The 25,310-nt window shown below is 48.6% G+C and overlaps 1 protein-coding gene across 8 annotated transcripts in view; it reads left to right on the top strand.

Annotated features, from left to right (window-relative positions):
* The window catches only part of TMEM181 (transmembrane protein 181), a 66,553-nt gene extending 41,243 nt beyond the window's left edge, over window positions 1-25,310 (top strand). For 5 of the 8 annotated variants that reach the window (XR_007470576.1, XR_007470578.1, XR_007470579.1 and 2 more), the window contains 13 exons: window positions 2,599-2,654; window positions 4,398-4,488; window positions 5,807-5,928; window positions 6,194-6,304; window positions 14,769-14,849; window positions 16,517-16,616; window positions 17,121-17,275; window positions 17,520-17,611; window positions 18,589-18,646; window positions 19,284-19,386; window positions 19,956-20,007; window positions 21,914-23,036; window positions 23,788-23,854. Coding sequence is in view for 2 of the 8 variants with exons in the window: in XM_033404021.2 (XP_033259912.1) it covers window positions 2,599-2,654; window positions 4,398-4,488; window positions 5,807-5,928; window positions 6,194-6,304; window positions 14,769-14,849; window positions 16,517-16,616; window positions 17,145-17,275; window positions 17,520-17,611; window positions 18,589-18,646; window positions 19,284-19,386; window positions 19,956-20,007; window positions 21,914-21,996; window positions 22,947-23,036; window positions 23,788-23,854; window positions 24,280-24,358 (1,316 nt within the window). In the remaining 6 variants the exon portion in view is untranslated. Of the gene's footprint in view, window positions 1-2,598; window positions 2,655-4,397; window positions 4,489-5,806; window positions 5,929-6,193; window positions 6,305-14,768; window positions 14,850-16,516; window positions 16,617-17,120; window positions 17,276-17,519; window positions 17,612-18,588; window positions 18,647-19,261; window positions 19,387-19,955; window positions 20,008-21,913; window positions 23,037-23,787; window positions 23,855-24,279 lie in introns of those variants that run through there. The other 3 variants (XM_033404021.2, XR_007470577.1, XM_049695466.1) reach the window with 3 other exon arrangements.

Raw genomic sequence — 25,310 nt, 5'->3', positions numbered from 1 at the left:
CAGAAGGAGGTGGGAAGGCCACTTCCACCGGGAATGGGGAGAACTTCCCCTGGGGAAGGACTCATGAGAATTTAGTAGCTCAGTGTCCCCAGCTTCATCAGGATCTTCCTGCGCGTCCCCGGAACAGGATCCCTTCCCTCCCAGTCAGTGCAGTCACGTTAGCATCGAGACACCCTGCGAGGCTGGGAGTTCAGGGGTGTAGTTCAGCCAGTTGCTGGATGAGATTCCGGTTTGGTTTTCCGCAGTCTCAGCACTGTGGCCACAGGAAATAAGGGTCTCCTTCAGGGCACACATAGAAGCTTTCAGATCGTGGGTGTGGCACTTGAGGTGGGAATTCAAATCCCTGAGCTCATCCTTTTCTTTCACCACTTTGTCCAGTGACATTAGGAGCAACCAGCGAGCCTCATTACATTTGTTAGTTTTCCAAGAATGTTCTAAAGTATAGTAAACAGAGTCCTTTACCTCCTTGCTTCCCATAGTAAGTGGTTGATTAGGAGTATCTAATGGAACTGTTTTGCATATGTTCATGAACTATCAGTGCTCTCTTTACTACTGAACATATAGTCATTAGCATCTTTAATCAGATCAGAGAACCAATTCCAGAAACCCCAGAACCAGTATAGAATACTCACCCTTAACATGCTGTTCCTCTAGAACCACTCTTGGTACCAAAATCTGTGTTAGTCTGGGTTCTCCAGAGAAACTGAACCGATAGGAGATACAGAGAGAGAGATGGGGCGGGTGGATGAGAGAGAGAGATTTTATTATAAGGAAGTGTGTCACATGATTATGGAGGCCGAGAAGCTGCACGGTTTGCAGTCGGCAAGCTGGAGACCCAGGAAAGCCGATGGTGTAAGTGTTCCTGCACCTGAAGACAGGTGAAGACTCATGTACCAGCTTGAAGACCGAGAGCCCCGAGGAAGAGAGCAGATTCTCCCTTACTCAGCCTTTTCCTCTGTTCAAGCCTTCAGTGATTTGGATGAGGCCCACGCACACTGGGAGGGCAGTCTGCTTTACTCAGTCTGCTGATTCAAGAGGTAGTGTCACCCAGCAACACCCTCACAGACGCACCCAGAGTAATGTTTAGCCAGTTATCTGGGCACCGTGTGGCCCAGTCGAGTAGACACACAAGTCCTCTGCTCCTAGTTACTTTCTATAGTAAGGTTATTAGGATTTCAGAGTTCAGAGTGCCCAAGGGACCACTGGGTCAGTCACCTCGTTTTGCAGATGAGGAAATGAGGTCCAGAAAGCCTGTTAGCTGAGACTCGAGTCTAGACTTTCCTGACTCCCAGTTCTTAGTTCTTCCTGAGAAGCCAGGCTGCCTTACTTCCTGGAACAGGACTGCACTCCGATTGTGAATCTGTTGGAAATAAGCCTTTCTGGGACTTCCCTGGTGGTGCAGTGGTTAAGAATCCACCTGCCAATGCAGGGGACATGGGTTCGAGCCCCGTCCGGGAAGTTCCCACATGCCGCAGAGCAACTAAGCCCGTGCGCCACAACTACTGAGCCCGTGCTCTAGAGCCTGTGAGCCACAACTACTGAGCCTGCGTGCCACAACTACTGAAGCCCATGTGCCTAGAGCCCGTGCTCCACAGCAAGAGAAGCCACCGCAATGAGAAGCCCGCGCACCGCAGTGAGGAGTAGCTCCCTCTCGCCACAACTAGAGAAGGCCCGCGCGCAGCAACGAAGACCCAATGCAGCCAAAAGTAAATAAATAAATTTATTTTTTTAAAAAAAAAAGAAAGAAGCCTCTCTGTGGGTGCACGCCTCCTTCCTACGCAGTGACATCTCTGCTCAGCCTGCAAGAATGTGCCCCAGAGACACGCACCTGCACTGGTTGAGGTTTGTACTCAGGTGTCTCCTCCTCCAAGTGGAGGGCGCTTGGCAACAGGCTGGGCGTGGCCACGGAGGCAGCCGGAACACTGGCATCAGAAGCTGCGAGGGTTTGCTTCAGGACAAACCCAGTCGTAAATGAAATCAGGTTCACAGTGTTTCCTTTGACTACTTCTTTTAAGGCCAAAGCTCTGAAATATTACAGTATAAGATTCTATGAAGCTTGTTTATGTTATTTTGGGAAAAGCCTTGGTATATTGTTAGTATATATACTTTTTTTTTAATATCCTCAACTTAATAATTTGGAAGATTGGATTAATTGGATGAATGGATAAATGTGTCTTAATTTTTTTAGGAGAAATCTTTATACAAAATATATATAGATAGCGTCTGTGTCGTTAATGCTTTCTTGGATCCACGCCCTCCAGAGAGCCTTCCCAGAGAGCAAGGGAGGGGGTCTGCACACACAGAGCCCCATGGACATCGTGTGCATTGCATGGGGTCATGTTGTGTTCACCTGTGTTGGGCGGTCAGCACGTGCAGCAGAGTGGGTACTGTGTGCCTGTGTTCCTATGTTTGTATGTTTTACACGTATATGTGTGTGTGTTTATGTATGTGCGTGTATATATATATATACCTTTAAAGATAGACCAGGGAAAAGACTGCCTCTGTATAATATATGAGTCTTTCTTGGCATTTGAAAACATCAGCATTAATTATCAATATAGTTATAACCTGCTTTTTTCTTTCCCTGTTACACTTTAGGACCCAAAGTGATCCAGACTTCTGCAGCTAATTTTTCACTAAATAATAGCAAAGAGGTAAGACTGGGTCTAAGGGTCACTAAGAGATGGTCCTGCTTAAAGGGTCATTAAGGTCAAACCCGTCCCCCTTGCCCAGCAGCTTGCTTCTTGGGCAGCACACATTTCTCACTCTACCGTCAGCTGCTGGCCTCTGGGTCCTTGTTTGCTAAAATTACCTTTTCTGCTGTGATAGTTCCCTCAGTGCTGAGAAAGGATGGTGATGTTACCTCTTAGGGAGGAGCAGTTCATTTCCAAAGGCTGGTTAAGTCCTCCTGATTCCTCCTGTGCGCAAGACTTACTAGAGTATAAATTCCAACGATGCTCACTTAGGTTTCTGCCTCTTTTTTTATTATATTTGCCTAAGTTAAGAAGTGGTCTTTTTGTCGGGTTTCTAACGGTAACAGTTTTTCCTAATGATTGGTAATTCTGGCATGAACTCAGTTTAAATGAAAAATCCTGTTTCTTTTCTTTTTTAAAAAATAAAATGTGCCTTGATTCTTCACCATCTTTAGAGAAAAGCAGAGGTCCTTCCAACTGGGAAAGTTTGGTTTTCTTTAATAAATGCTAACGTTTGTGAGAGCCCAAACAACTAAGCCTTTTCTTTTTCTGATATCGAAGTATCTTCATCTATAAACTGAAAGCAGTCGTCCCACATTCTCACTGCCCTGTAAGGTGTGCGGCTTAAATCTGATTATTTGACCCAATACCCCACCCCACCCAACCCCCGTCTTCGTTCTCCCAGCTCCCTGCTGGGTTTCCACCGCCAATTGTCAAAAAAGCAAAAGGAGAAAAATGTCCGAAAACTTACGTTTTGGGCCCTTGTTTGGCCTATCATCCCCCCACCTTTTTTTTTTTTTTTTGGCATTTCTTTATTTTCCTTAACTCTCAGATGGAGGATCTGTTTGAAGAGGTGCTGCCATAGGGTTTCCTGACCATATTGGTCTTTTAAAATTTCCGTTTCCGTCTCAGGAGGTAAGTCCTTTTTTGACACTGAAAATAGCAGCCGTCCCCCGGAACTGACTCGCTTCCAAAAGGTGGTCCTCACTCCTGAAAGGTTATAGATTATCCTCCAGTTGGTTGCATTGTCTTGGTGGCTTTGGGGCAAGTCTCCGGGCACAGGGAGTTTCGCTGAGATCTGCCAGAAGCATTAAAACACAAAAACTACCCATTTACGTTCAAATGATGCTTGTCTTTGGAGCTAGGATCGGGCTCCTCAGGCAACTTCTTCTGTGTCCCTTGCTCTTAGGCACCGGTATTGTGTTTTTCAGCAGACACTGCAGAAACGTCACTGGCAATGTGGTCCCCCTCTAATTTTTCTCTCTAGGGCCGTTAAAGCTGAAAATGACAGATGTCAGTGACATGTCTGGCATATTGTTACTAAAAAAAAAATGATTCTTGTGAATATGAAAATATTTGTTGGTGTCCTTTATTATCTTATTATATGTATCATCACATGCACTTTAATTTTTTTCTCCAAGATGGCCTTTTCTTGGTATTTAAGTAGGTATATTGTCCCCAGGCTAACTGCTTTAGAAGTTTTCATGAGAGACAAGTGAATTGCAGCAGAAAGTTAGTCCTTTATTTTTTTGAAAGGCAGAATTTTACTTATATTGACTAAAGGAAAACTACATGTTTCTGTTTCAGAGCTAACACTCCAACCTTTTGTGTAAATGTAGATTTTGTATGTTAAGGTGAGACATTGGGTAGACTCAACTGAAGAGATCACGTGGACTTTTTAACTTCTTTTTCTTTTCGCCTCAGCTAAAGCCAGTTCAAATACTTTCAAACCCGCTGTCCACGTATAATCAGCAACTGTGGCTGACATGCGTTGTCGAGCTGGAGCATTCGAAAGGTATGAAGCCTGACATTTTAGAATGACCTTTATTTGTACAGAGCACCATATCTGAAAGGTTTAAAGAGCTTTAAAATCTTTCAACAAGGGCTCAAAGATGGGTTATAACGTGGTGATTATTCTTTTTAATACCAGCAAGTTGGGAGCCCCTTAAATGTCCTCCAAGGAAAGTCACGTTGCAGCGCTCGAGGAGTACCCGTCATGGCTCAGGGAGCTCCCGTCGCCCCCAGGGATACTGGACATCCTTCGGGATACCGGTCATCCTTCGGGATACCGGTCATCCTTCGGGATACCCGTGAAGCCTAGCTCCGTGGCTGCACACGGTGGGTGCTGCAGCAGCAGCCTTTGCCAGTGGGCTTCTGGGAGAGAGTTAAGTCCTGGTGTCCTAAGGCAATGGTTCTGTCCCGCAGGGACACTTGGCAGTGTCTGGAGACCTTGTGACATGGCTGTCACAACTGGGGAGCAGGGAGTGCTATCAGTATCCAGTGGGTGGAGGCCAGGGATGCTGCTAAACACACTACAATGACAGGACAAATTCCAAACAGTAAAGGATTATCTGACCTCAAAATAGCCCTGGTGCTGAGGCTGAGAACCCCTGCCCAAAGCGCTCACAGTTTATAATGACCTCGCTCTGTCCACCTAGGGCGACCCTGTCAAGCACCCTCCCTGAGAACCGAGCAGATGCTCCACGTTGTTTTCTATATACTGTGATTTAGAGGAGGCATTTTGGTTGAAAGAATTTGAAAAGATAACCCAATGACTGCAGTAAATTAAGTGAAAAAAATGCATATTACAAAAAAATTAACCTCTTTTTATAACATTTTAAAAAGCATAAATAAATTTGATATCAGTATATATTTGTGTGTCTAGAAAACAGTCTGGAAGGATGGACACCAACATGAAATTATAGTTTCTCTGGTTGTGGGATTGTACATGTTTAATACCATCTTTATATTTTTGGTCTTTGATATTTTTAAGCAATGAGCATATAATCAGAAAAACAATGAATTATATAATCAGAAAAAATAAGAAACCTGTTTTTATTTTGGTATGAAGTTCAATTAAATTTTATATGGGAAATTAAAAAATAAAACTTTATTAGCCATGACATATTTGTCCTTTTGTGAAATGAAACTTGGGGGTGGGTGAGAAGCAAGTTCATGGAAGGGCTGGACGTGGCTGGCAAGTGTGAGCTTGGCAGATGTAGGGAGGCTGATGCGTCACAGAACCTTCCCGGCTGACACACAGCCAGGCAGGCACTTCTGCAGGTGGGACGGCCTCTCGTGGTCTCTTAACACTGGATTTCTTTCTTTTGTAGAAACAGCTATTCAGACAAACTTCACCATGACTGTTAAGGTCGATGGTGTAGCTCAGGACGGGACCACCATGTTCATTCATAATAAAGTTCACAATCGGACGAGGACCCTCACATGTGCAGGGGTGAGTGCATTTGACTGGTCCGTGAAGTAGAAAGGTTCTAACGATTGTAGACCATGTATTATTTGTTTCTAAATATGTCCATTTGGTTCTTGCTTTCTAAGAGCTGGTTTTGGCTGGCTTCTGAAGTTTTCTGAGCTTCTGGCAAGTTCCCTGGAGATGATCTCTTGGATCATCTGTTGTTGGAATGTGTTACTTCGTGGGTCAGTTGGTTCAAGAGTGAGTCTTGCTGGCTTTAAGGACACAGATCTTCCTTGTGCATTTGCAGAAATGTGCAGAAATTATTGTGGCTCACCTCAGCTACTTGAATTACACTCAATATACAGTGACTGTGGGATTCAAACACCTGAAGGAACGCATCAAGGAAATGAACTTCACCGTAAGTATACCAGCTGACCACGGCGTTTCCGTGGCTCATTTGTTTAGCTTCCATTCTTTGTGGAATGACTGAGATAAATCACAGCATCAAAATCATGTTATTTTGGACAGTGGAAGACAGGTACAGTTCTAAAAACTGTAGAGAAACCACAGTTTCTTACGTATATGGGACCACAGATGCTTCAAGAAACAGCATGGAATTGGAAAACCATGGTGTTCTGAGGTTTAGGAGAGAGTAGCCTTCCAGCTGGGAGGTAATGGAGAAGTTGCCAGGTGTACCCTCCAAGGAAGGCAGGACCCCCTTCTCCAGGCCTGTGAGTGGTCTTCAGACCCTGCCAGACCTCTTGGTGAAGGGTCCCTGCTCTCACGTGCCTGTCTGCCCCCAGTCATGCAGCTCTGATGGTTAGACTTTCTTGTCTCGTGTCCAGCTGAAATCAGCCTCCTTGTTCCTGCCGCTTGTTGGGAGTCAGAATAATCATCAGGGTGACTAGGGCCACGGGTGTTAGATCAGCCAGAAGAGCTGGGTTCAGATCCCAGCACCACCATTTACAGTTTGACACTGTTGCGCCTCTGTTTCCTTATCATAAAATAGCCACCTCATACAGCTGTGACTATTAAAGGGCGGTGCCAGTGGGTTCCTTTTTTAAATTATGCTTTTTTGAGATGTAATTCACACGCCATAAAAGAAGTCTATTAGTAGCCGCTTCTCATTTCTCCCTCCCCCAGCCCCTGGCAATCACTAATCTGCCTTCTCTCTGTATGGATTTGCCTGTAGTGGGCATTTCATATGAATGGAATCATATACTTTGTGCTCTTTTGTGAATGACTTCTTTCACTAAGCGGTGTTTTCACGGTTCCCCTGTGCTTTGCTGGTAACGGCACTTCATTCCTCTTCTGCCAAATAATATTTCATTGTACGTGTGTGCTGCCTTTTGTGTATCCATTCATCGGTGGATGGGCATTTGGGTTGTTTCCATTTTTGGGCTATTGTGAATAACGCTGCTATGAACGTTTATACACAGGTTTTTATTTGGACAAAGGGGTCCCCTTTGCTGAGAGGTTGTGGTGTGTGGGAGCCCTCCTGCACCCTTACGGGCACTCCCACCTCTGCGATTTTCTCTGTTTCCTGGGAGGCCTCTGGAGGTCGGCTGGGCTTGGGGTCATGCCCAGCGCCTGCTCGTTGTGTGTGCTTGACAAATGGTAGCCGTTGCTACAGTCTTGCTACTTTTCTTCACGTGCTGTCTCCAGACTACCCAAAGCGAGTTTGTTTATTCTTTATCTGCCGGATCGCTCCGCAGGTGTTCGAAGATGGCTGTCTCTGAGGTCTTTCCTTTTCCTTCACAAAGCCCCGGGGGGGTGGCTTCTGGGCCCCTCAGACTCCAGGTTTCCTCCCCATGGCCCCGAGTCAGCCTGGCCGAGAGGCGTGCCCCCCTGGGGAGGGAGCAGGTGGGCCCCCAGGTGCCAGCTCCTCTAGAAGCTGCATCACCTGTCGGAACCCGCGGACTTATTCTGCTGTTCAGCCTAGTCTCCTTCATTCCTGGCTCCCGTGGTGGGCTTCTCACAGTTCAGACGCTACTCAGACGTGACCCTCTGCTCCTGAGTTTCTTCTCAGTGCTTTTAGCTCCTCCCCAGACTCTCCCGATCTTTGAGTTTGAATCTGGATTCTGTTCCTTGTTGTGCAAATGATTTCCTCAAAGTTTGTCTTCAGACGATCTGATTAGCGTCCTGCCCGTGTCCTCAGGTTCACGATGCAGAGGTTGAACCCAGATGGGGCCTCAGACAGATGCCGTGAGCTCAGGCACTCTTTGGACTCATCTTGGGATAACATCTGTGCTTTAGACTTTGCTATTTCGCATCCTTCTGATTGGAGAATGCGGAAAGAAAAGATCACCATGTTTTCCCCGCGAGGGATCTTTCCTTTCCGTCGTCTTTATAGGAACGTCATCCCCTACAAGCCCTTTATCAAAGTGCTCAGCAGTTTTCCCCATGGGCTTTACCTCGCCCCAGCCCTATAACGTGGACTTGGGCCACTGTTTTGTTTGTTTTTGATTGTGGTCTTCTCCTTCCATCTTTTGTATCTGTTTACATTTCCTCTTAAACTTATTCCTAAATAATTTGATACATGTTTCAGATAAACCTGGTTCATGTCATGCCGCCCTTGCTGGTCGAAGGCAGGCCATGTGACCTCATCTTAGGGCTCAGTAAGGTAGTTGCCATCAGCAGCTCTCCTTGAACGATGCCAACAGTCAGAGCTTCGTTTTGATAGCTCTCCTCAGCATCCACAAAGCTGAGACGTAGGACCCTCGGGGTTTGTGAGGGACGTCACCTAAGATTTTTCTCCATTTTTGGTACATTTCTGTATTCCCGGTAACAGCAGAGGGCCTGGCAACAGTTAGGTTTGTAATTGAAGAATAACAGCGTAGCACTTCACCAAATAAGAAATTCACATGGCCGACAAACCTTTGAAATGCAAACCAAAACATTAGAGAATACAAGAAGGAAGGTCTTTTTTTAAAGCCTGTCAAACTGGCAAATAGTCTAAACACCAACAAGAAGAATCACATCTAGCATTGGTGAAATGTAAGGACACAAGTTCTCATACGGGTTAACGGGGTGTAAATTGGTTGAACTTTGGGGGCCAGTTTGGCAATGTATCAGAGCCTATATGTGTATGTTCTTTTCGACCTAGTAGTTCTGCTTCTAGGAGTTTATTCTAAAGAAATAATTAAAAATGTCCACACAGATTTATGTTCAAACATGTTCCTCATAGCAGGAAGTTGGGAGAAATCTGTATTTCAGCAGGAATGTTCTGGTTAAATAAATAAATTAGTTCTTCTGGACCTGTTAAAATAATAAACTGGTCACAAAGTAGGATAGATAGCACAAACCACACAGTGATTTTTTTAAAAAAAAAGAAAAGTACATGAATTAAAAGTGTTAATTAAAATTTTGTATTTTAGAAAACTGAAGACCATCTCTGGGTGGTGGGGTTAATGTTTATTTTCTTTTTTTCCCCTCTATTATTTTTTTTTTTTTTTTTTTGCGGTACACGGGCCTCTCGCCGCTGTGGCCTCTCCCCTTGTGGAGCACAGGCTCCGGACGCGCAGGCCCAGCGGCCATGGCTCACAGGCCCAGCCGCTCCGCGGCATGTGGGATCTTCCTGGACTGGGGCACGAACCCGTGTCCCCTGCATCGGCAGGCGGACTCTCAACCACTGCGCCACCAGGGAAGCCCTCCCCTCTATTTTTAATAATGAGCTTTTATTAATTATATTTATAATCAGGAGGGAAGATTATTTGTTTTTAAAAAAAGCAACTGGTATTTGAAGAGGAAGTCTGAGATACAGTCCAGCCGTTCACTCCGAGAAGTTCAGAGCTACCTGAGAGAGTCCCAAGTTCACATTATGCCTACAGCTTGTCTAGAGATGCATTAAGCAATTAGAGAATCTTATGCAAAGTGTTTCTATATCTTTTATAAAATTGCTGTTGAAGGCAATATCCATTATGCTGTGAGCTCTCATCTAAACCTTCAAACAGAATTCCTTTGACCATTTGTTTTAACTCCTTTTATTAGAGAATGAAAGCTGTATAGCTCCTCACATTTCTCTTTTGGTATTAGCTGCTACAGATCTCCGAAAGATGTTTTATGCTGAATTGTAGTAATTACTAGCATCCTGGCATGGGTTGCTGATATAATTACCCTCTTTCTTTACTGTTTTACCTTTGAAAAATCCTTTAAAATGGTTTCTGTCTAGTCGGGATTTTTATTATAAACTACCTTCATTCCTTTTTGGAAGCAAACGAAGTATAATGAATTCATCTTTAGAGTATCTTAGTGACACTATTACACACCCACCAGAATGGCTAAAGTGAAAAAGGCAAAAAAATGTCAGAGTTGGCAAGGATGTGGAACTGCCAGAGTTCTCATACCCTGCTAGTGAAAGTGTAAATTGGTGCAACGGAAATGCATAATATATTGACTAAAAGACTTATATTTAAACCCATGGACTTGGGTCCATTCAGTGACCGCTCTCCTGTTAGGGCGCAGGCACTGACCACTGCTTGACAGGATCCCTGTGGACCGTTGCTCTCCTGGCCCCAGCATCACTGGACCCATAGCTACTGGAGGGCTGCTGTCTATGCTGTCTGTAGCGGAGGGGCTGGGGCCCCGTCCTCTGAGCGTGAGCCTTCTTCTCGGGCTCACTTTAGGGAAAAGAAGGACTTTTCAAACCCTTGGCACCAGTGAACGCCAGATGGAGCTGTGAGGCCGCTCTGGCCTCGGCGGGGCACAGGTGCTTCTGCTTAGCAGCTGCTGGCAAGGGCAGCCTCCTGGAGGGAGTTCCTGTGTGGCAGTGGTTTCCCTACAGCAGAAAGGGCAGGGGAAGGGCCACAGGAGCAAGTAAGACTGGCCCCAGCATCACAGTGTATTGAGCACCCACCGTGCGGCAGATCCCAGCCCAGGATCCAATTGGGGAAGCCGGGGTTTAACGTTCTTCCTTCTTCACCCCAACTCCTCTTTCTCCTCCTTTCCCCCTGTGAACTCACATTTTAGAACTATTGGGCTGGCCCAAAAGTTCGTTCAGGTTTTTCCGTAGGATGTTACGGAAAAACCCAAACAGACTCTTTGGCCAACCCTGTAAAATGCATGTTTTAGGTTTAGCTATTTATTTATTGAGTAAAGCATTGTTTTCTAGTGCTAATTTTTGAAGTGAGCGAGTTGATTATTTTGTGCTCCTCTGACAGAATCCTAAGACTGAATCCCCCCTCCTTCTGGGAAGTCCATGGTTATTTTCTTTCTTAAGAGTTACAGTCCCTTGAGGGTAAAAAAATACGTACTTTCTTCACGGTTACTTTAAACATATTTTGTGAGTCTTTTCTTGATGGTAACACTTCTTTTTTCTCTTCTTGATCATGCCTTAAAATCTATAACTAAGATATGTATTATACTTTTTTCTTTTTGAATATTATGTTCACATCAACACTCCCCCCATCATTTGCTCATAATCACTACTGTGATCGTTTTGTAAATGATACTGTTGTAAAATGTAAACAGTATAGCAATAATCATAATAGCTGTAGTGTTTGGGATTTATAATAGCAGCTATTATTTACTGAATATTTGCTCTTTGCCAGGCACTGCACTAAACTTTTTATGTTCATCCTCTTATTTAAATGTTGTGATTGTTATGATAATTCTTCAAAGTAGCTATTTTATGGAGGAGAAATCTGAGGTTTAATGAGATTAAGTAAATCCGAATCTCTGACTTCACAATTCATATGATCTTTTTTTTTTTTTTTTTTGCGGTACACGGGCCCCTCACTGCTGTGGCCTCTCCCATTGCGGAGCACAGGCTCCAGACGCGCAGGTTCCGGACGCGCAGGCTCAGCGGCCATGGCTCATGGGCCCAGCCGCTCCGCGGCATGTGGGATCTTCCCAGACCGGGGCACGAACCCGTGTCCCCTGCATCGGCAGGCGGACTCTCAACCACTGCGCCACCAGGGAAGCCCCATATGATCTTAATTACTATGATTTCCACTTTCCCATTAACATCAATTGTTAATAGTTCTGCTTGCATTACAAATTTGTTTGTATTTTTTAGAATTTTATGTAAATGGAATCATACAGTATGTTTGGGTTCTTGCACTCAGTATAGTTACTTTGAGCCTGATGAATGATGTTGGGTGTATCAGGAGTTCATTCCCTTGTGTTGCTGCGGGACACTCCCTGTGTGGATACAGCACAGTTAGTTTATCCACTCACCTGCTCATGGATATTTGGATTGTTTCCAGTTTGGGGCTGTTATAAATAAAACTGCTGTGAACTTCTGTGTACAAACCTTTATATGGACATGTGCTTTCACTTCCCTTGGGTAAATACCTAGGAATGGGATGCTGAGTCATGTGTCAGGGGTCTGTTTAACTGTTTGGGACGTTGACAGACTGGGTTCAAGGTGGCTGTATTGTCTCACATTCCCATCAGCGGTGTGTGAGGGTCCCAGCTGCTTCACATCCTCATCTCGTCAACACTCGGTAGGGCAGTCTTAGTTTTGGCTGTTCTAATAGGTATGTTAGTGGTATTGCATTGTGGTTTTGATTTACAATACTTTGAAAACATTGGTCTTCTGGTTTGCATTTTTTGACAAGAAATCTATCATCCTGTCTTTGTCCTCTGTAACAGTTCTCCTCCCCTCCAGCCCCCTCCCGCCACTTTTAGGATTTTTCTCTTTTACCTATTTAAGCAGTTTGATTGTGGGGTTCCTTGGTATACTTTTCTTCGTATTTCTTGTACTTAGGGTACATTGAGCTTCCTGGATTTGTGAGTTTATAATTTTCAACAAATTTGGGAAAAATTTGGCCGATATTTCTACAAATATTTTCGCTGTCCTCCTGCCTTCTTCCCGCCAGTAGAAATTTGAGGACTCCAAATATACATCCACGAGGCCACCTGAAGTTGTGCCACCGCTTACTGATGCCCTGTTCATTTTTCTCTCTGTTGCATTTTAAATGGATTCTTTCGCTGTCTTCATGTTTATACCATCTGTGATGTCTAATCTGCTGTTGATCACCCTCCAGGTCTCTGCTTCACGTATGCAAACTCTCCTCTAGCTTCTTGATGTCCTTATCTACTAATGCTGTCATCTGCGATTTCTGGGTCAGTTTTGATTGATTAGTTTTTTTCTTATCATGTTTCATATTTTCTTGCTTTCTTTACACGTCTGGTATTTTTGATTCAATGTCAGACATTATTGATTGCTAGAGTTTTGTGTTCTGATAAATATCCTTGAGCTCTGTTCTAGGATGTGGTAACGTTACTTGGAAACAGTTTGTGCTTTTCAGGCCTTGATTTTAAACTTTGCTGGGTGGGACCAAAGCAGCATTGAGTCGAAGGCTAATTCTTCCCCACCACTGAGATAAAAGCGCTTGGAGTACGCTCTACAATATCCCTCTGATTGTGCATTTTTCTTGCTGTTACTGGCCTTCAGTGAGTGCTAGTGATCCTTTTAGGGATTTTCCCCTGGCCTTGGGTGCTTTACTCACTGTCATGCGATCAGTATTCAGGTGAAGACGTGGGGAGGGCGACCTTTGGCACACGGCCGGAGCTTGCTCTGTACCTCTGTTAGTGCTCTGTCCTGTGAGTCACAGCCGGTGAGCTGTGTCCCTGCACTGACAGCGGTGTGTGTGCGACTCCGAGACCACTGGGCTCTGCTCGGGTTCCCCCAGGGCTTGGGGTGACCAGAGGGTGCACCTGTCCCCCATCAGCTAGAGATTATGGCCCTTCATTGCCTCGTGTCCAGGGTCTTTGTGTGTGTGTGTGTGTGTGTGTGTGTGTACATTTAATGTTTGAGGCAAATAAGGTGAATCTGGTGTCTTTAACTCTATCTGTTGCTCTATCTGTTACAATTTTTAAATTGCTCAGATGATTTTAATTCAGTGCATTAAAATGATGGGGCTCCCTAGCCCAGTGCAGCGCCATGTCCTGGGGTCTGGTGATGAATCTGGCTGGTAACCGAGGTGGGAAGGGCTGCCTTCCACCTGCTGTCAGCACGTGGGGCCTCATCCTCGCTCTGTTAGCCATGCACTTGGTATGAGTGAGACTACTCAGCACAAGAACTGACAACCGTAATTCCACAGTATTTTTTTTTGTCTCAGATTCATATCTATACGTTTCACTCAGTCTTTTTTAGAACATCATACTTACATTTTTGCGTTGTTTAAAAGTCTATTTCTTTTCATGGAAAGCATGGCTTTTTCTAATAAAGAGATTGACAGCATTGATCTTTGACATGAGATTTAAAAGCCAAATGCTATTACTATTATTACAGAATAATTTATCTGCCAGATTCATCATTAGTATGCCACCATTTAAAGCTATTTTCAACTCTTGGTACAAGGTGTGTGTTCTTTAATATAAAAATAAAATGTACTAAGTGTTAAAGTTTTAGAACATGTAAGAAAGTGTAAGAGAACATTTTAAACTACCTGTAGTCTCACATTTAGAGATAACTATTATTAATAATGTGGTGGGGACTTCCCTGGTGGCGCAGTGGTTAAGAATCCGCCTGCCAATGCAGGGGACAGGGGTTCGAGCCCTGGTCCAGGAAGACCCACATGCCACGGAGCAACTAAGCCCATGCACCACAACTACTGAGCCTGCATTCTAGAGCCCGCGAACCACAGCTACTGAAGCCCACGCGCCTAGAGCCCGTGCTCCGCAACAAGAGAAGCCGCTGCAATGAGAAGCCCGCGCACCTCAACAAAGAGTAGCCCCCGCTCGCCGCAACTAGAGAAAGCCCGCATGCAGCAGTGAAGACCCAGCACAGCCAAAAATAAATAAATAAATAGAAGACGTTTACAAAAAAATAGTATTCCATTGTATGGGCACACCATATAAAAATAAATAAATAATGTGGTGTACTTCCTTTTAGATGAATTTTTTTCAAATTGTTTTCCTGCTTTCCATTTTAGTGGAAGACTTACGACCCTGCATTTTCCCACCTGGAAATTTGGTTCCGATTCGTCTTTGTGGTGCTTACCTTCATTGTCACTGTAAGTACCGTTCACCTAGCAGATTATGTCAGAATCCAAACACGGGCAAAGTTAGTTCGTAAATTATGGTTATTAGAGTGCGGGAGGTCCACCTGAAATCTGAGACACTCCATCCAGTGGGCCGACCTGATGGTACTGAATATTCTGTATTTCTGCTGGGGTGCTGTGCTGCAAGAACGCTGTGGTATCTTCAGTAAGTAGGCACTGCGTAGCGTCACAGTAATTACAGGTCACTGACTTGTAAGTGAATTCTCATCGGTGTGCGGTGAGAAGTACCATTTAACCTGCGTGGAGGGATTCTGCCTCGTTTGAATGACCTTCTCTGAGGGCAGATACAGCACGTTCTTGGCTTTTACATTTGGAAAAGTGGACCAGACCTTTCAGGCTTTGGGCTCTTTCAGGAGAGTGCAGGTGAGGGGCTTTGGACGTGCAGGCTTTCGACTCATTTGGGATCCGAGGTCTCTGTCCACTGGGGCACCGTGTCTTTGGGGGGTGGTAACCCACAGAGTACAGGCAGTCCCCACAGAGGCCCAGCCAGTGAAGGCGGGAAGTTATAAATTGGAGGAAAAAGAAGTGTGCCCGGAGGGTGGTATCCTGCCCCCGTCAGCTGCCTGCCCCGTGCTGACGCGGAGGGAGTGACGTTTAGGACGTCCGTTCTTTGCAGTGGTGGTCGCTCCAGTTGCCACCCCAGGAACTTGTTGCTTCGCAGACTAACTGTATACACAGAAGGACACAGGCTCACAGGGGGCATGTGAGGGAAATGCCAGACGGTGGTGATCTGGGTGTGGCTGGAAGGCAGGACACGGCCACGGAGTACCCTGAGAGCTGGGATGGCCAGGGCCTCCCCTGGTGAACTCACTAAAGGAAAGTGGAAAACTGCTGTTTATATTTGGTCAGAAATCCTTGCTGTTCCTTGAAGGATTTCTGTTGCCTGGGATTCTGCTGCCATACTCTGGGGCCCAGAGAACTGGTACCCAGGGCCCCATGCTCTCAAACAAGAGAAATGGGCCTGATTCTGACAGGCAGACTGGGGGAAATGGTCCATCAGCTCAGGAAGTCCAAATTGCTTAGGAAATTATTGGCTTATGTTAGACTGCAGAAAAAAACAAAACGACTCCAGGCTTAAAAATCACAACTTGTGTGATGTTTTAGAGTTTAAAGAAAGCTCTCCCATGGGCCACTGCCCCTTCAGGGAGGTGTTTGAAAGAAGCACATCGCTGACCGTGGTTGTGTATAAGCCTCATTCCTTGGCTTTTCCTCTGGGAGCCCTGGCGCCTCCCTAGAAGCTGGCGTCATCTGTGAAAGTCGCACCTCTGGGAGCCTGTGGCCTGTGCCCGGGGAGGTCCTTCCCTGCGGCTCAGTGGGAGCCAGCCTGGTAGAAACAGCCTGCCCAGGAGGAGGCTGGGGGGCCAGGGGGGTTATGGCCGTTGTATTCCTCGTCACCTCCTGCCCCTGTGGGAACAGCCATGACCGTCTTATCGAGGCTCCTTTGCAGCAATTCACCATCTTCTCCCAGTTGTCACTGGTGGTCTCAGGGTCGGTTCAGCGAGGGGTTGGCTCATCAGGTCTTGGCTGGCACTGAGACCTTTGATTTAGGAAGACAGACGTAAGGTGATGCTCGGCGGGGTGGGCAAAGACGGTGACTGGGGGCCTGGTCTGGTTCGCAGTGCCTGTTTGCTCACTCCCTCCGGAAGTTTTCCATGCGAGACTGGGGCATCGAGCAGAAGTGGATGTCCATTCTCCTGCCTCTGCTGCTGCTTTACAACGGTAGGTACCATTTTTACTTTGGCGCTTTCCCCTTTAACGTTGAAAGCTGAAAGGCGTCCTGGGGGTGGCCTGGGGGCCCCTGAAGGAACAGGTGGTAGCGCCGTGTGGCCCGAGGGACATTGCTCCAGGACGCGCGGTGCCTGCAGCTTTCCCCCTGCCTGGAGGTTAAAACCCGGAAGGGCCGCAGACACCGTCTTGGGACTTGGCTGAGGGTGGCAGCAGTGCTGTCTGCTTCTCGTGCCCTGCTCCAGAAAGCATCTGCTTCCAGAGCGGCAGCGCCGGGACTCCCAGGCCTGCGGGGAGGAGCGGCTGGCGCGAGCAGACGGCACTCAGTACTCGTTCCTGGAGCAATCTGTTCTTTGGCTTTTCGGTGTTTTGAAAAACAAGACAGCCATTAGTTCGCTAGCTTCCCCATGGCTCTGGCCGGAGGGGAAAGCGATCATGAGCTCTGCCCTCGCACGGGGCCGGGTGCCCTGCCGGGTGCTGGCAAGTCTGCCTTCCCAGGCCTGTCTGCCTTTTGCCTTGCAGACCCGTTCTTCCCCCTCTCCTTCCTGGTGAACAGCTGGTTCCCGGGGATGCTGGACGACCTCTTCCAGTCTGTGTTCCTGTGCGCGCTGCTGCTCTTCTGGCTGTGCGTGTACCATGGGATCCGGGTGCAGGTGAGCCGTCAGCGCTTCCGGGGGGAGTGGGGGACTCAGTCCTTCTGTTCCAGACTCTGGTGATAACCGTAGGGTGAACTTGTCCTTGGGAACCTGTCTTCAGCCTCATAGTCAACAGAAGAGTGTGTGCTGTGTGGAAATGATGGGAGTATCTATGATCCGTTGTGGTCTGTGAGGGGGTAATAGTTTGCTAGAATTACTAACTTCTCTATTCCTTTTTCTTTTTTTTTTTTTTTTTTTTAAGGGAGAAAGGAAGTGCTTGACTTTCTATTTGCCCAAATGCTTCATTGTTGGACTATTGTGGTTGGCCTGTGTTACCCTCGGAATATGGCAGACGTGAGTAACTTTATTATGTGTGAAACTTCAGTCTTGGAAAGCATTTAACAAGGTGGACAGACCCAAAGTTGACTGTGTTTTGTGAACTCATCCAGAAGGGACTCTGTCACCCAGTGTTTCATGATTTGGTAGTGTGACTTAAACTGAGGGTTCATTTCTGCTTGAATGCATGTAGAGATGGACACGATTCTTCTAGTCTAAGGTGGAAAACGAAAAAGATCACGTCTTTTCAGATTTCTCCTTCGGAGAGGCAGAGACTTCATTTGTAGAATGACGCTCAGGTCAGCTCCTGGCTCACCAGTGTCCCCAGATGTTTTAAGTTTCTCCTTTGGCTTGTGTCTTTAAACCTCCCCCTCCTTATACCAGCTCCCAGGGTTGATCCTTAGTATTTTTGTCCATCTGTGAAATGGAACCACCGCAGAAGCCTAACGTAGTAACAACCTGATTCACCCAAGTAGGATTTTCTGCAGAAACTAGTCCCATCTCAGGGGTGTGATATTGGCACCTGGCACAGTAATGATAGGACTCAGCACACGCCTCCGCTTCCCTCTTCCCACCCGCCTGTCGTCTCAGCAGCCCAGTGTCATTTTGAAATGCGCTTCATAGAAGTTTATGTTTACTTCTGTTGCTTTCTTTGTGTGCTCATCTATTTCCTGGTGCCCATATATGCCGTTGAAAAGGTGCCTGGAAAACAGCTCTTAAAATGGAAAGAGAACTAGTATAGGGATTTTCTTAATGGTAAATACTGTACTTCACACTACTGTTGACTGTGGACAGTAAGTTCAGCAGTGTTGTGCGCATTTTCAATGGGTAATTTGGGATTTCTCATAAATTGAGGATTACTTTTTAAAAATCTTTTACTGTTGGTCAGCAAGTAATTTATGTTAGTAAGTTTTTTAAAAAGCCAAGTGAGAGAAAGTGTAAAATAAAAAGTAAACTAATTATTAACCTATTTTTTAATAACATCATATTTCTAGAATTAATGAATTACATGATCCAATGTACCAGTATCGAGTTGACACAGGAAATTTTCAGGTAAGGATTGTTAATGAAGCCAGAGGAATTCTTTTTTAACTGCTGGCTTAGAAAGTTGCTGAATTTTGTAACCTAAATTGTGCTGTTGATACAAGCTTGCCAGCTGGTTATGCGGCAGGGTCCACAGGAAGTTCATGTGTGGTTTAGACCCATTGTCTTCGAGGTGATCTAGTTCAAGCCCTCATTTCACAGAAAAGAAAACCAAGGTCCAGAAAACTTGAGATCCAGGCCTGGATGCTTTCTTGGACACATAGCACTGTCTTCCTAAGCAGGGCAGGGAGCCAGGCCCTCATCCCGGGGAGAGACAAGTAGGAGCCGCTGCCGTTTCTTGAGCACCTGCTACGTTCCAGGCCCCACGCTCGGAGCTTTCCGTGTGTCATGCAGGCGTTGGCGCGTCTGACGAGCAGGGGCCGGGGTGTCCTCCTGGGGTGAGCTGGCCACCTGCGCTCGCAGAGAGGTTGAGCCGGGCTGAGGACAGTCAGAGCAGCAGCAGCGTGCTCTTGTGTTGCTCTAGGCTGTGGCCTTCAGGGCTCCGGGTCCCGCTTAGAAAGCTCTGGCTTTCCTGCTTATGCTATCGGAGGGAGAAGCAACACCGAGACCCTGTTGTCATTCAAGTGCCCGTCTGGTTTCGCTCCAGGGAATGAAGGTTTTCTTCATGGTGGTGGCCGCCATGTACATCTTATACCTTTTGTTCCTGATCGTGCGGGCCTGCTCCGAGCTGCGTCACATGCCTTATGTAGGTAAGCGCTGGTCTCAGACCCCCCTGGTGCAGGGCTGCCTGCGTTGGCATGGGCTGGGGGGAATGACGGCCTGACCCAGAGGGCAGACCCAGGGGCTGGAGCAGCGCCTTCAGCCCCAGGGAGCCCAGGGCTGCAGGGGTGGCTCTGGGCCATTTGGATGGTGCTTCGGGCCAACGCTGGAGGGAGGCCTGTGGGGTGGAAGCCAGCTGGGGCCCCAGGTGCCAGTGTGGCTGTTGGAGCTGCCTGGATCCTTCTGGAATCGCACCTTACAAAGTGGCAGTCGTGGTTTTCCTCGTCCTTGAATCGAAACAAGTCACCTGATGTCATAGGATCCTTTCCCCCAATCTGTCACAAGCAAATAATAGTGGCCACGGCCTCGCTGGGAGACCCTCCTAGCCTCCGGGGAGGTGAGACAGCATTTCTCCTGGGCTTCAGGTACTAACAGGTTTAAAGTCCAGAGGGAAGAAGGGTTTTGTTCAGAAGGTCTGGCTTTATTTTTAAGATCTCTGGGATCAGTGGAATTTAATTCCAATTTGGTGATTTAATGGGAGTATTTACTTCTTTTTCAGATCTCAGGTTGAAATTTTTGACAGCATTGACTTTTGTAGTGCTTGTCATTAGGTAAGAAGACTTTATTTCTTAAAAGAAGCAAAATGTGGGTTTTTATTTTACCGTCATGAATGTCTTTCTCCCGTTTTATGGGGTTAATTTTAGGGTGCTTCTAGCCATCTGTGTCCACTGGTGTGAGGCCTCCTCCCCCGGCAGGGCCCTGAGCGTGTGGTGGCTGAGGGAGCACGTTCTGTTGTTCGCGCCAGGGGAGAGAAGAGCTTGGCGAAGCCCGTGGCCCAGCGCTGCTCGGGTTCCCCCCTTGCTCTGACACGTGCCCTGGAAGGCAGCAGACGCAGTAGAGACAAGTCAGAGAGTTAGAATCCTGGGTGACGTGCTTGGCACCTGGGGTCCTTTTGCCGCCCCAAGGACAGGGCTGTAAGCGGGCATCGTTGAAGCACACACGCTGCTGCCCGAGGGAAGCGGGCAGGAGATGCCGTGCAGCAGAGCGGGTGCAGAGGACTCTCCCGGGTCCGCGGGCTGGCCCGAGGGAGCGCAGAAAGCCGGCTCTTTGATGAATTCCAGATAATCGCTTGCTTGTTTCTGGTTTGTCGCTTTCTCCTAAAATCACAATCCCGACGGGGAATCACATCTAGTTACCTGCATTTCTTTCTCGGTTGTTTGGATGGCAAATAAGTGGCTCTCAAGCCCTTTCCCTGGTGGGAGCCAGTCCGGGCTCCGAGTGGCCGGCTTTCCACCACTGCACTGGGGTCCCGGCCTTGTTGGATGGGGGATCCTGGAGGCATCTGGGTTCATTCACCCGGCCCTGCAGGAGTTGTGTGCGTCCCTCACCAGAGCATGTGAACTTGGTCTGGTCTTCAAAACGAGCTTGGTTTTATTCAGCATCTAAATTCACCTGAGAACAGAGGTTCCCGTGTTGTCACTCAGTCTCTCTGCAGCCCTTGGTGCACCCTCACCTCCTTTTACACGTCAGCAGCCCTCACCTCCCCTCACACAGCCTCGCCCTCAGGCTGCCCCAGTCCACGGGCTGGGAGCTGCCGTCTCCTTGTGGTGACCTCTGTACGTCTGTCTAGAAGTTGTTATGCTTTGGGGATCTTCCTTCGTCTGCGTTTCAAGGGGATTCATCCGTGCAGCAGATACCCAGGAAGTACCTCCACTGGTAACTGGGCAGACAGGCTCCTCTCTGTCCAGGGCGGGAGGGCAGTGATACAAAATTTAAAGACAGCCTAAACGCCGTAATGAAAGCAGAGGGATGGACGATGGCAGGAGGGCCTTGGCTGCTGTACGGAGGCTCGTGGGGGACGGCTCTCTGAGCAGGGGGCCTGGGGCCTGAAGTAGGACCCTGAAGCCTGGGCTCAGGGACAGCGGCGTCGCAGGGCGTGAGGACGCGAGGGAGGGTGGCCACCGGGAGGTCAGGTCGCCTCGCAGGCGGTGAGGAGTCTCGGTTCCATTCTCAGTGGTGGGAACCCTTCGCAAGGTTTTAAGCCAGGAGGTGAAGGGACCTGGTTCACATTTTATTAAACTGTCTGGCTGGAGTGGAGACTGGACCCCAGGGAGGGGAAGTGGGCTCCCCAGTACCAGAACCCTCTGTCGGCACGTGCGTTGGTGGGCAGGTATGTGAACCACTGCCCGGTGGGGGAAGAGGACAAGACGGGCAGACTGTCCCCCGGGGGCTGGTGGTCTGTTGGAGGAGATGGTCCAGACGGCACAAACTGAGTAAGAGCAGAGGGGGAGCACGTGCCCGGGGACCTGGACTCGAGGCTGCGACGGGGGCTGTGTCGGCCGCTGCTGACCTCGTCCCTGGATCTGAGACCAGGAGCCCAGTGGAGGGGCTGTGTGCAGGTGTACGAGTCTCCACGCAGATAAAATCATGACTAGACAGTGAAGGTGGCAAGTTATATGCAGCCAGTGCTGTATCTCGGTATGTTTTTATGTACTGTCCACCCCCCTTCTCTTTCAGCATCGTCATCCTTTATTTAAGGTTCGGAGCACAAGTATTACAAGACAACTTTGTAGCTGAACTGTCAACTCACTACCAGAATTATATCCTTTCGTGGGAAGACGTCGGGCATCAGGCACACACCCCGGTGGGGTGGGTAGCGTTGCAGGCCTGTGAAAGTCAGGAAGAGGCATGCCCTGGGGGCCTCACCCCCGTCCGTGTGAATGAGAGGCCCAGGGGCCCCAGCGCCTGCCCCCACCCTCCACGCCCCACTCTCCTCTCTGTGGGGCAGGGACCGCAGCGGGTCCACTCACCATCCAAGCCTCAGGTCAGGCCAGGGCTGCCCACCTCTCCCTTTCCCCAGATGGCATCCCTTACCGAGTCCCAGATGTGTCCAGCTGCAGTTGACACCTGTGTCTCCGGGCAGGGCTTGTGAGCAGCGGGACCTCCTTCGAGTCCCTGAGGCCCCGCTGCCTTGGCAGTAGGCTCCTCTTTCGGGTGCATAATCGGGTCAAGTGTGTGCCTCCCACTCCCGCCTTCAGTGACGGCATCCATCAGGGGAAACCTTGGGGTTCATCCCTCACGTCTTGGCTTCTTTCCGTGGGGCCTCTTCTCTTACTTACATCCTTAGAATCAATGCATGATTTCTCACGTTTTTGTGACTGAATTTCACACAATGCTTTTATCAGATTCTCAAAGGGGCGTGTAATTCAGAAAAGATTAAAAAGGACTAGTTTGAGAGTCTGGATCCAGTTCTTCCTTTTATTCTTGACTCTCCTTCCTGCCCTTTGCCTGCGACTTGCTCTCATCAGGTCCTGCCACCTCCAGAGGCGTCCATGGAGAGGAGAGGGCGCGGCTCACCTGTGGTTTCCAGGTGCCCCTGGAAAGGCACTGTAACCTCTGGCGTGGGCCTGCCCCGTGGTGCCCGAGGTCTGGGTGTGGCCCCCGGGGTCCTGCCTGCTGCTTAGCAGTCACTGACAGTTGGGGGAGGGGCCGTCTGACGTGTCCAAATAGACGGTGTCCCAGCTCTGCTGCTTCCCTTGACCAGAGTCACCAGCTGAGTTCTTATCTTTCTACGGCCTGCTGAACTTTTACCTCTACACTTTGGCCTTTGTGTATTCGCCCTCGAAGAACGCCCTGTACGGTAAGCCGCCGGCCAGGGTCGCTGACCAGGGAGCTTGGGCAGCAGCTCCGGCCCCGCCTCCCCAGCTCCCTCTTTAGCAGAGAGACCAGGCGGGCTCGGATAGTGAGCCCTGAGCCCAGCAGATGCTGTGTCCTTACAGCCCAAGATGCAGGAACGGAGTGTGTCCGTGGGTCCTGACAGGAGGGTGTCCGTCAGCCCCGCAAAATAAAGTCTGTTGGAAATGAGTGCCGTGACCTTCAAAAGAAAGCCAGCCGTACACCCCGCCCCACCTCCCAAAAGAACCAAACCAAAACAGCCCTCTTGCCCCGGGGTGAGGAGAGTGAGAACTCCCTGGGGCCGGGACGGCAGGGCCACCTGGCTGCCCATGGATGGGCTCTCAGCACGTGCGTGCACAGAGGGTCCGGGCGGAGGTGACGGCTGACGGGCTGTGGACCAGCAGCTGTGCGCAGGCCCGGGGCGAGCGGGCGCGGCAGGCAGACCAGGTCTCCCGGCCCTGCTCCCAGTGAGGACCTGCGGGACCCTGGGGTGCGGGGAGCCCGCCCGCTGGCTGCTCCGGGCGGCCCTTCCCCCCAGGCTCCCGCTCAGTCTTCCCGCGGCGCCACCCGGGGGACAGAACGACCTGTCCGGCTCACGCAGGCGGTGAACGGGGAAGCGGGGATTGGAATCCAGCCCTTTCTGACTCCCACCCTTCTTCTAGAACAGCATCCTGCCTCTCTGGGCTAGTGACGTTCAAATGCTTGTTGGTTTTCAGAGTCACAGCTGAAGGACAATCCCGCCTTCTCCATGCTCAACGACTCGGACGACGAGGTGATATATGGGTAAGTCCCCACCTCTGCCGAAGGCTGCCCCAGGGCGAGCGCTCAGCCTGCTTTCGCGTGTTTACCGGAGAGGCTGGTGACCATTCTCAGACGATTTCAGAGGTATCATCGGTCTCTTTCACCTGGGAGAGTCATGTGATCCCCTGGTTTTGTGTTGTCACGTCACTCAGGCTTAGGTGGGTAGTGGCCCTTCCTGCTGGACACCTGAGTGAGTGGTGACCACAGGAAGAGCAGTTCTTTTCTGGAAGAACAGACACACTGGTGATGGGTGGGGCCGGAGGGGTGGGAGAAATCAGCTGGTGACAGAAGTGGAGAGAGCAAGGCTAGGAAACGGGCTCTTGTTAGGACGGCGGGTCAGTGTGAAGAGGAGAATAAACCCAGTGCTGTCGAAAGCCGAATGGTATCAGAGGCCTTTCTTGTAACAGGAGCGACTATGAAGAGATGCCCCTGCAGAACGGCCAGGCCATCCGGGCCCAGTACAAGGAGGGGTCTGAGAGTGACTGAGCCCCCGTGCCTGCTTCCTGGCCTGCCCTGTACCTGCCTGAACGCAGACCTCTCTTACAAGCAGAGATTTCCTGATCCTTATTTGTTTACATATTTTTGAAAGGGAAACCAAAACTGAGGACAAATTTAAACATTGGACCAAATTTACTGTTAGACTGACTGCATTGATTTGGGAAGAGAGCTCTGACAAAGTTTCAGCCGCCAGATCATGTTTCAAAGATTTCATATGGGAGGTGGCTGTTTCCAGTGAGGACGAAGTTACTGCTGTTTTTAGTAGAGAGAATTATGTACTTAAAAAGAAAATTTACTCATTCCAAGTTCCTGGAAAGCCCTTAGGAATAAGGTCCACAGCATGGGGGTGTTCCTCTGCTCCCTTCCTTTCTTCCCTGCCCCGTGGTACCAACTTTTGACCCTTTAAACCCAAAAGGAAGCCTATTTCTGTGGCTGCCCCACGAGGGCAGTCCTTCCCCACCGAGTGGCCTGTGCTCTGGAAGATCACGCATCTCAAGCGATGGGTAACTTGTGTTGGTTGCTGTGTGAAATGTGTACATGTGTAATGGCTCTTTGGGGAAAGGGAGGAGGGTGGGCAGGTCCTAGCCCTTCACTGCCACCAAAGCAGAGCTGCTGTCTTGGAGTTCTGAGGAGCGTTCGATAAGGCTCGTAAGGAAAGGGTAAGATGATTGACAGGTTGTCAGCTCCCATGGGAAGGGTCTTGTTGCCAGAGTTTTCTAAGGGCCTGTGTGCACACGTGAGTAATGCGTGTGAGCGTTACATCATGAATATGAATGATGTCCCTGTGCATAGAGACATCATGCATATTCATGGGGAGGAGGGTATCCATTACAATTCCAGTAAGCAGGAGCTTTTGCACCTCTGTCAAAGATGATACCTTGTAGAGCTCTATTTTTGTTTTGTTTTGTTTTTTTAATAAAAGTTAAACAAGTGATTGGTA

Source organism: Orcinus orca, chromosome 12 (genome assembly GCF_937001465.1).
Source record: "Orcinus orca chromosome 12, mOrcOrc1.1, whole genome shotgun sequence".
NCBI classification, from domain to species: Eukaryota; Metazoa; Chordata; class Mammalia; order Artiodactyla; family Delphinidae; genus Orcinus; species Orcinus orca.
Note: the sequence above shows the minus strand (reverse complement) of the source record. Positions and strands in the feature narration are given on the sequence as shown.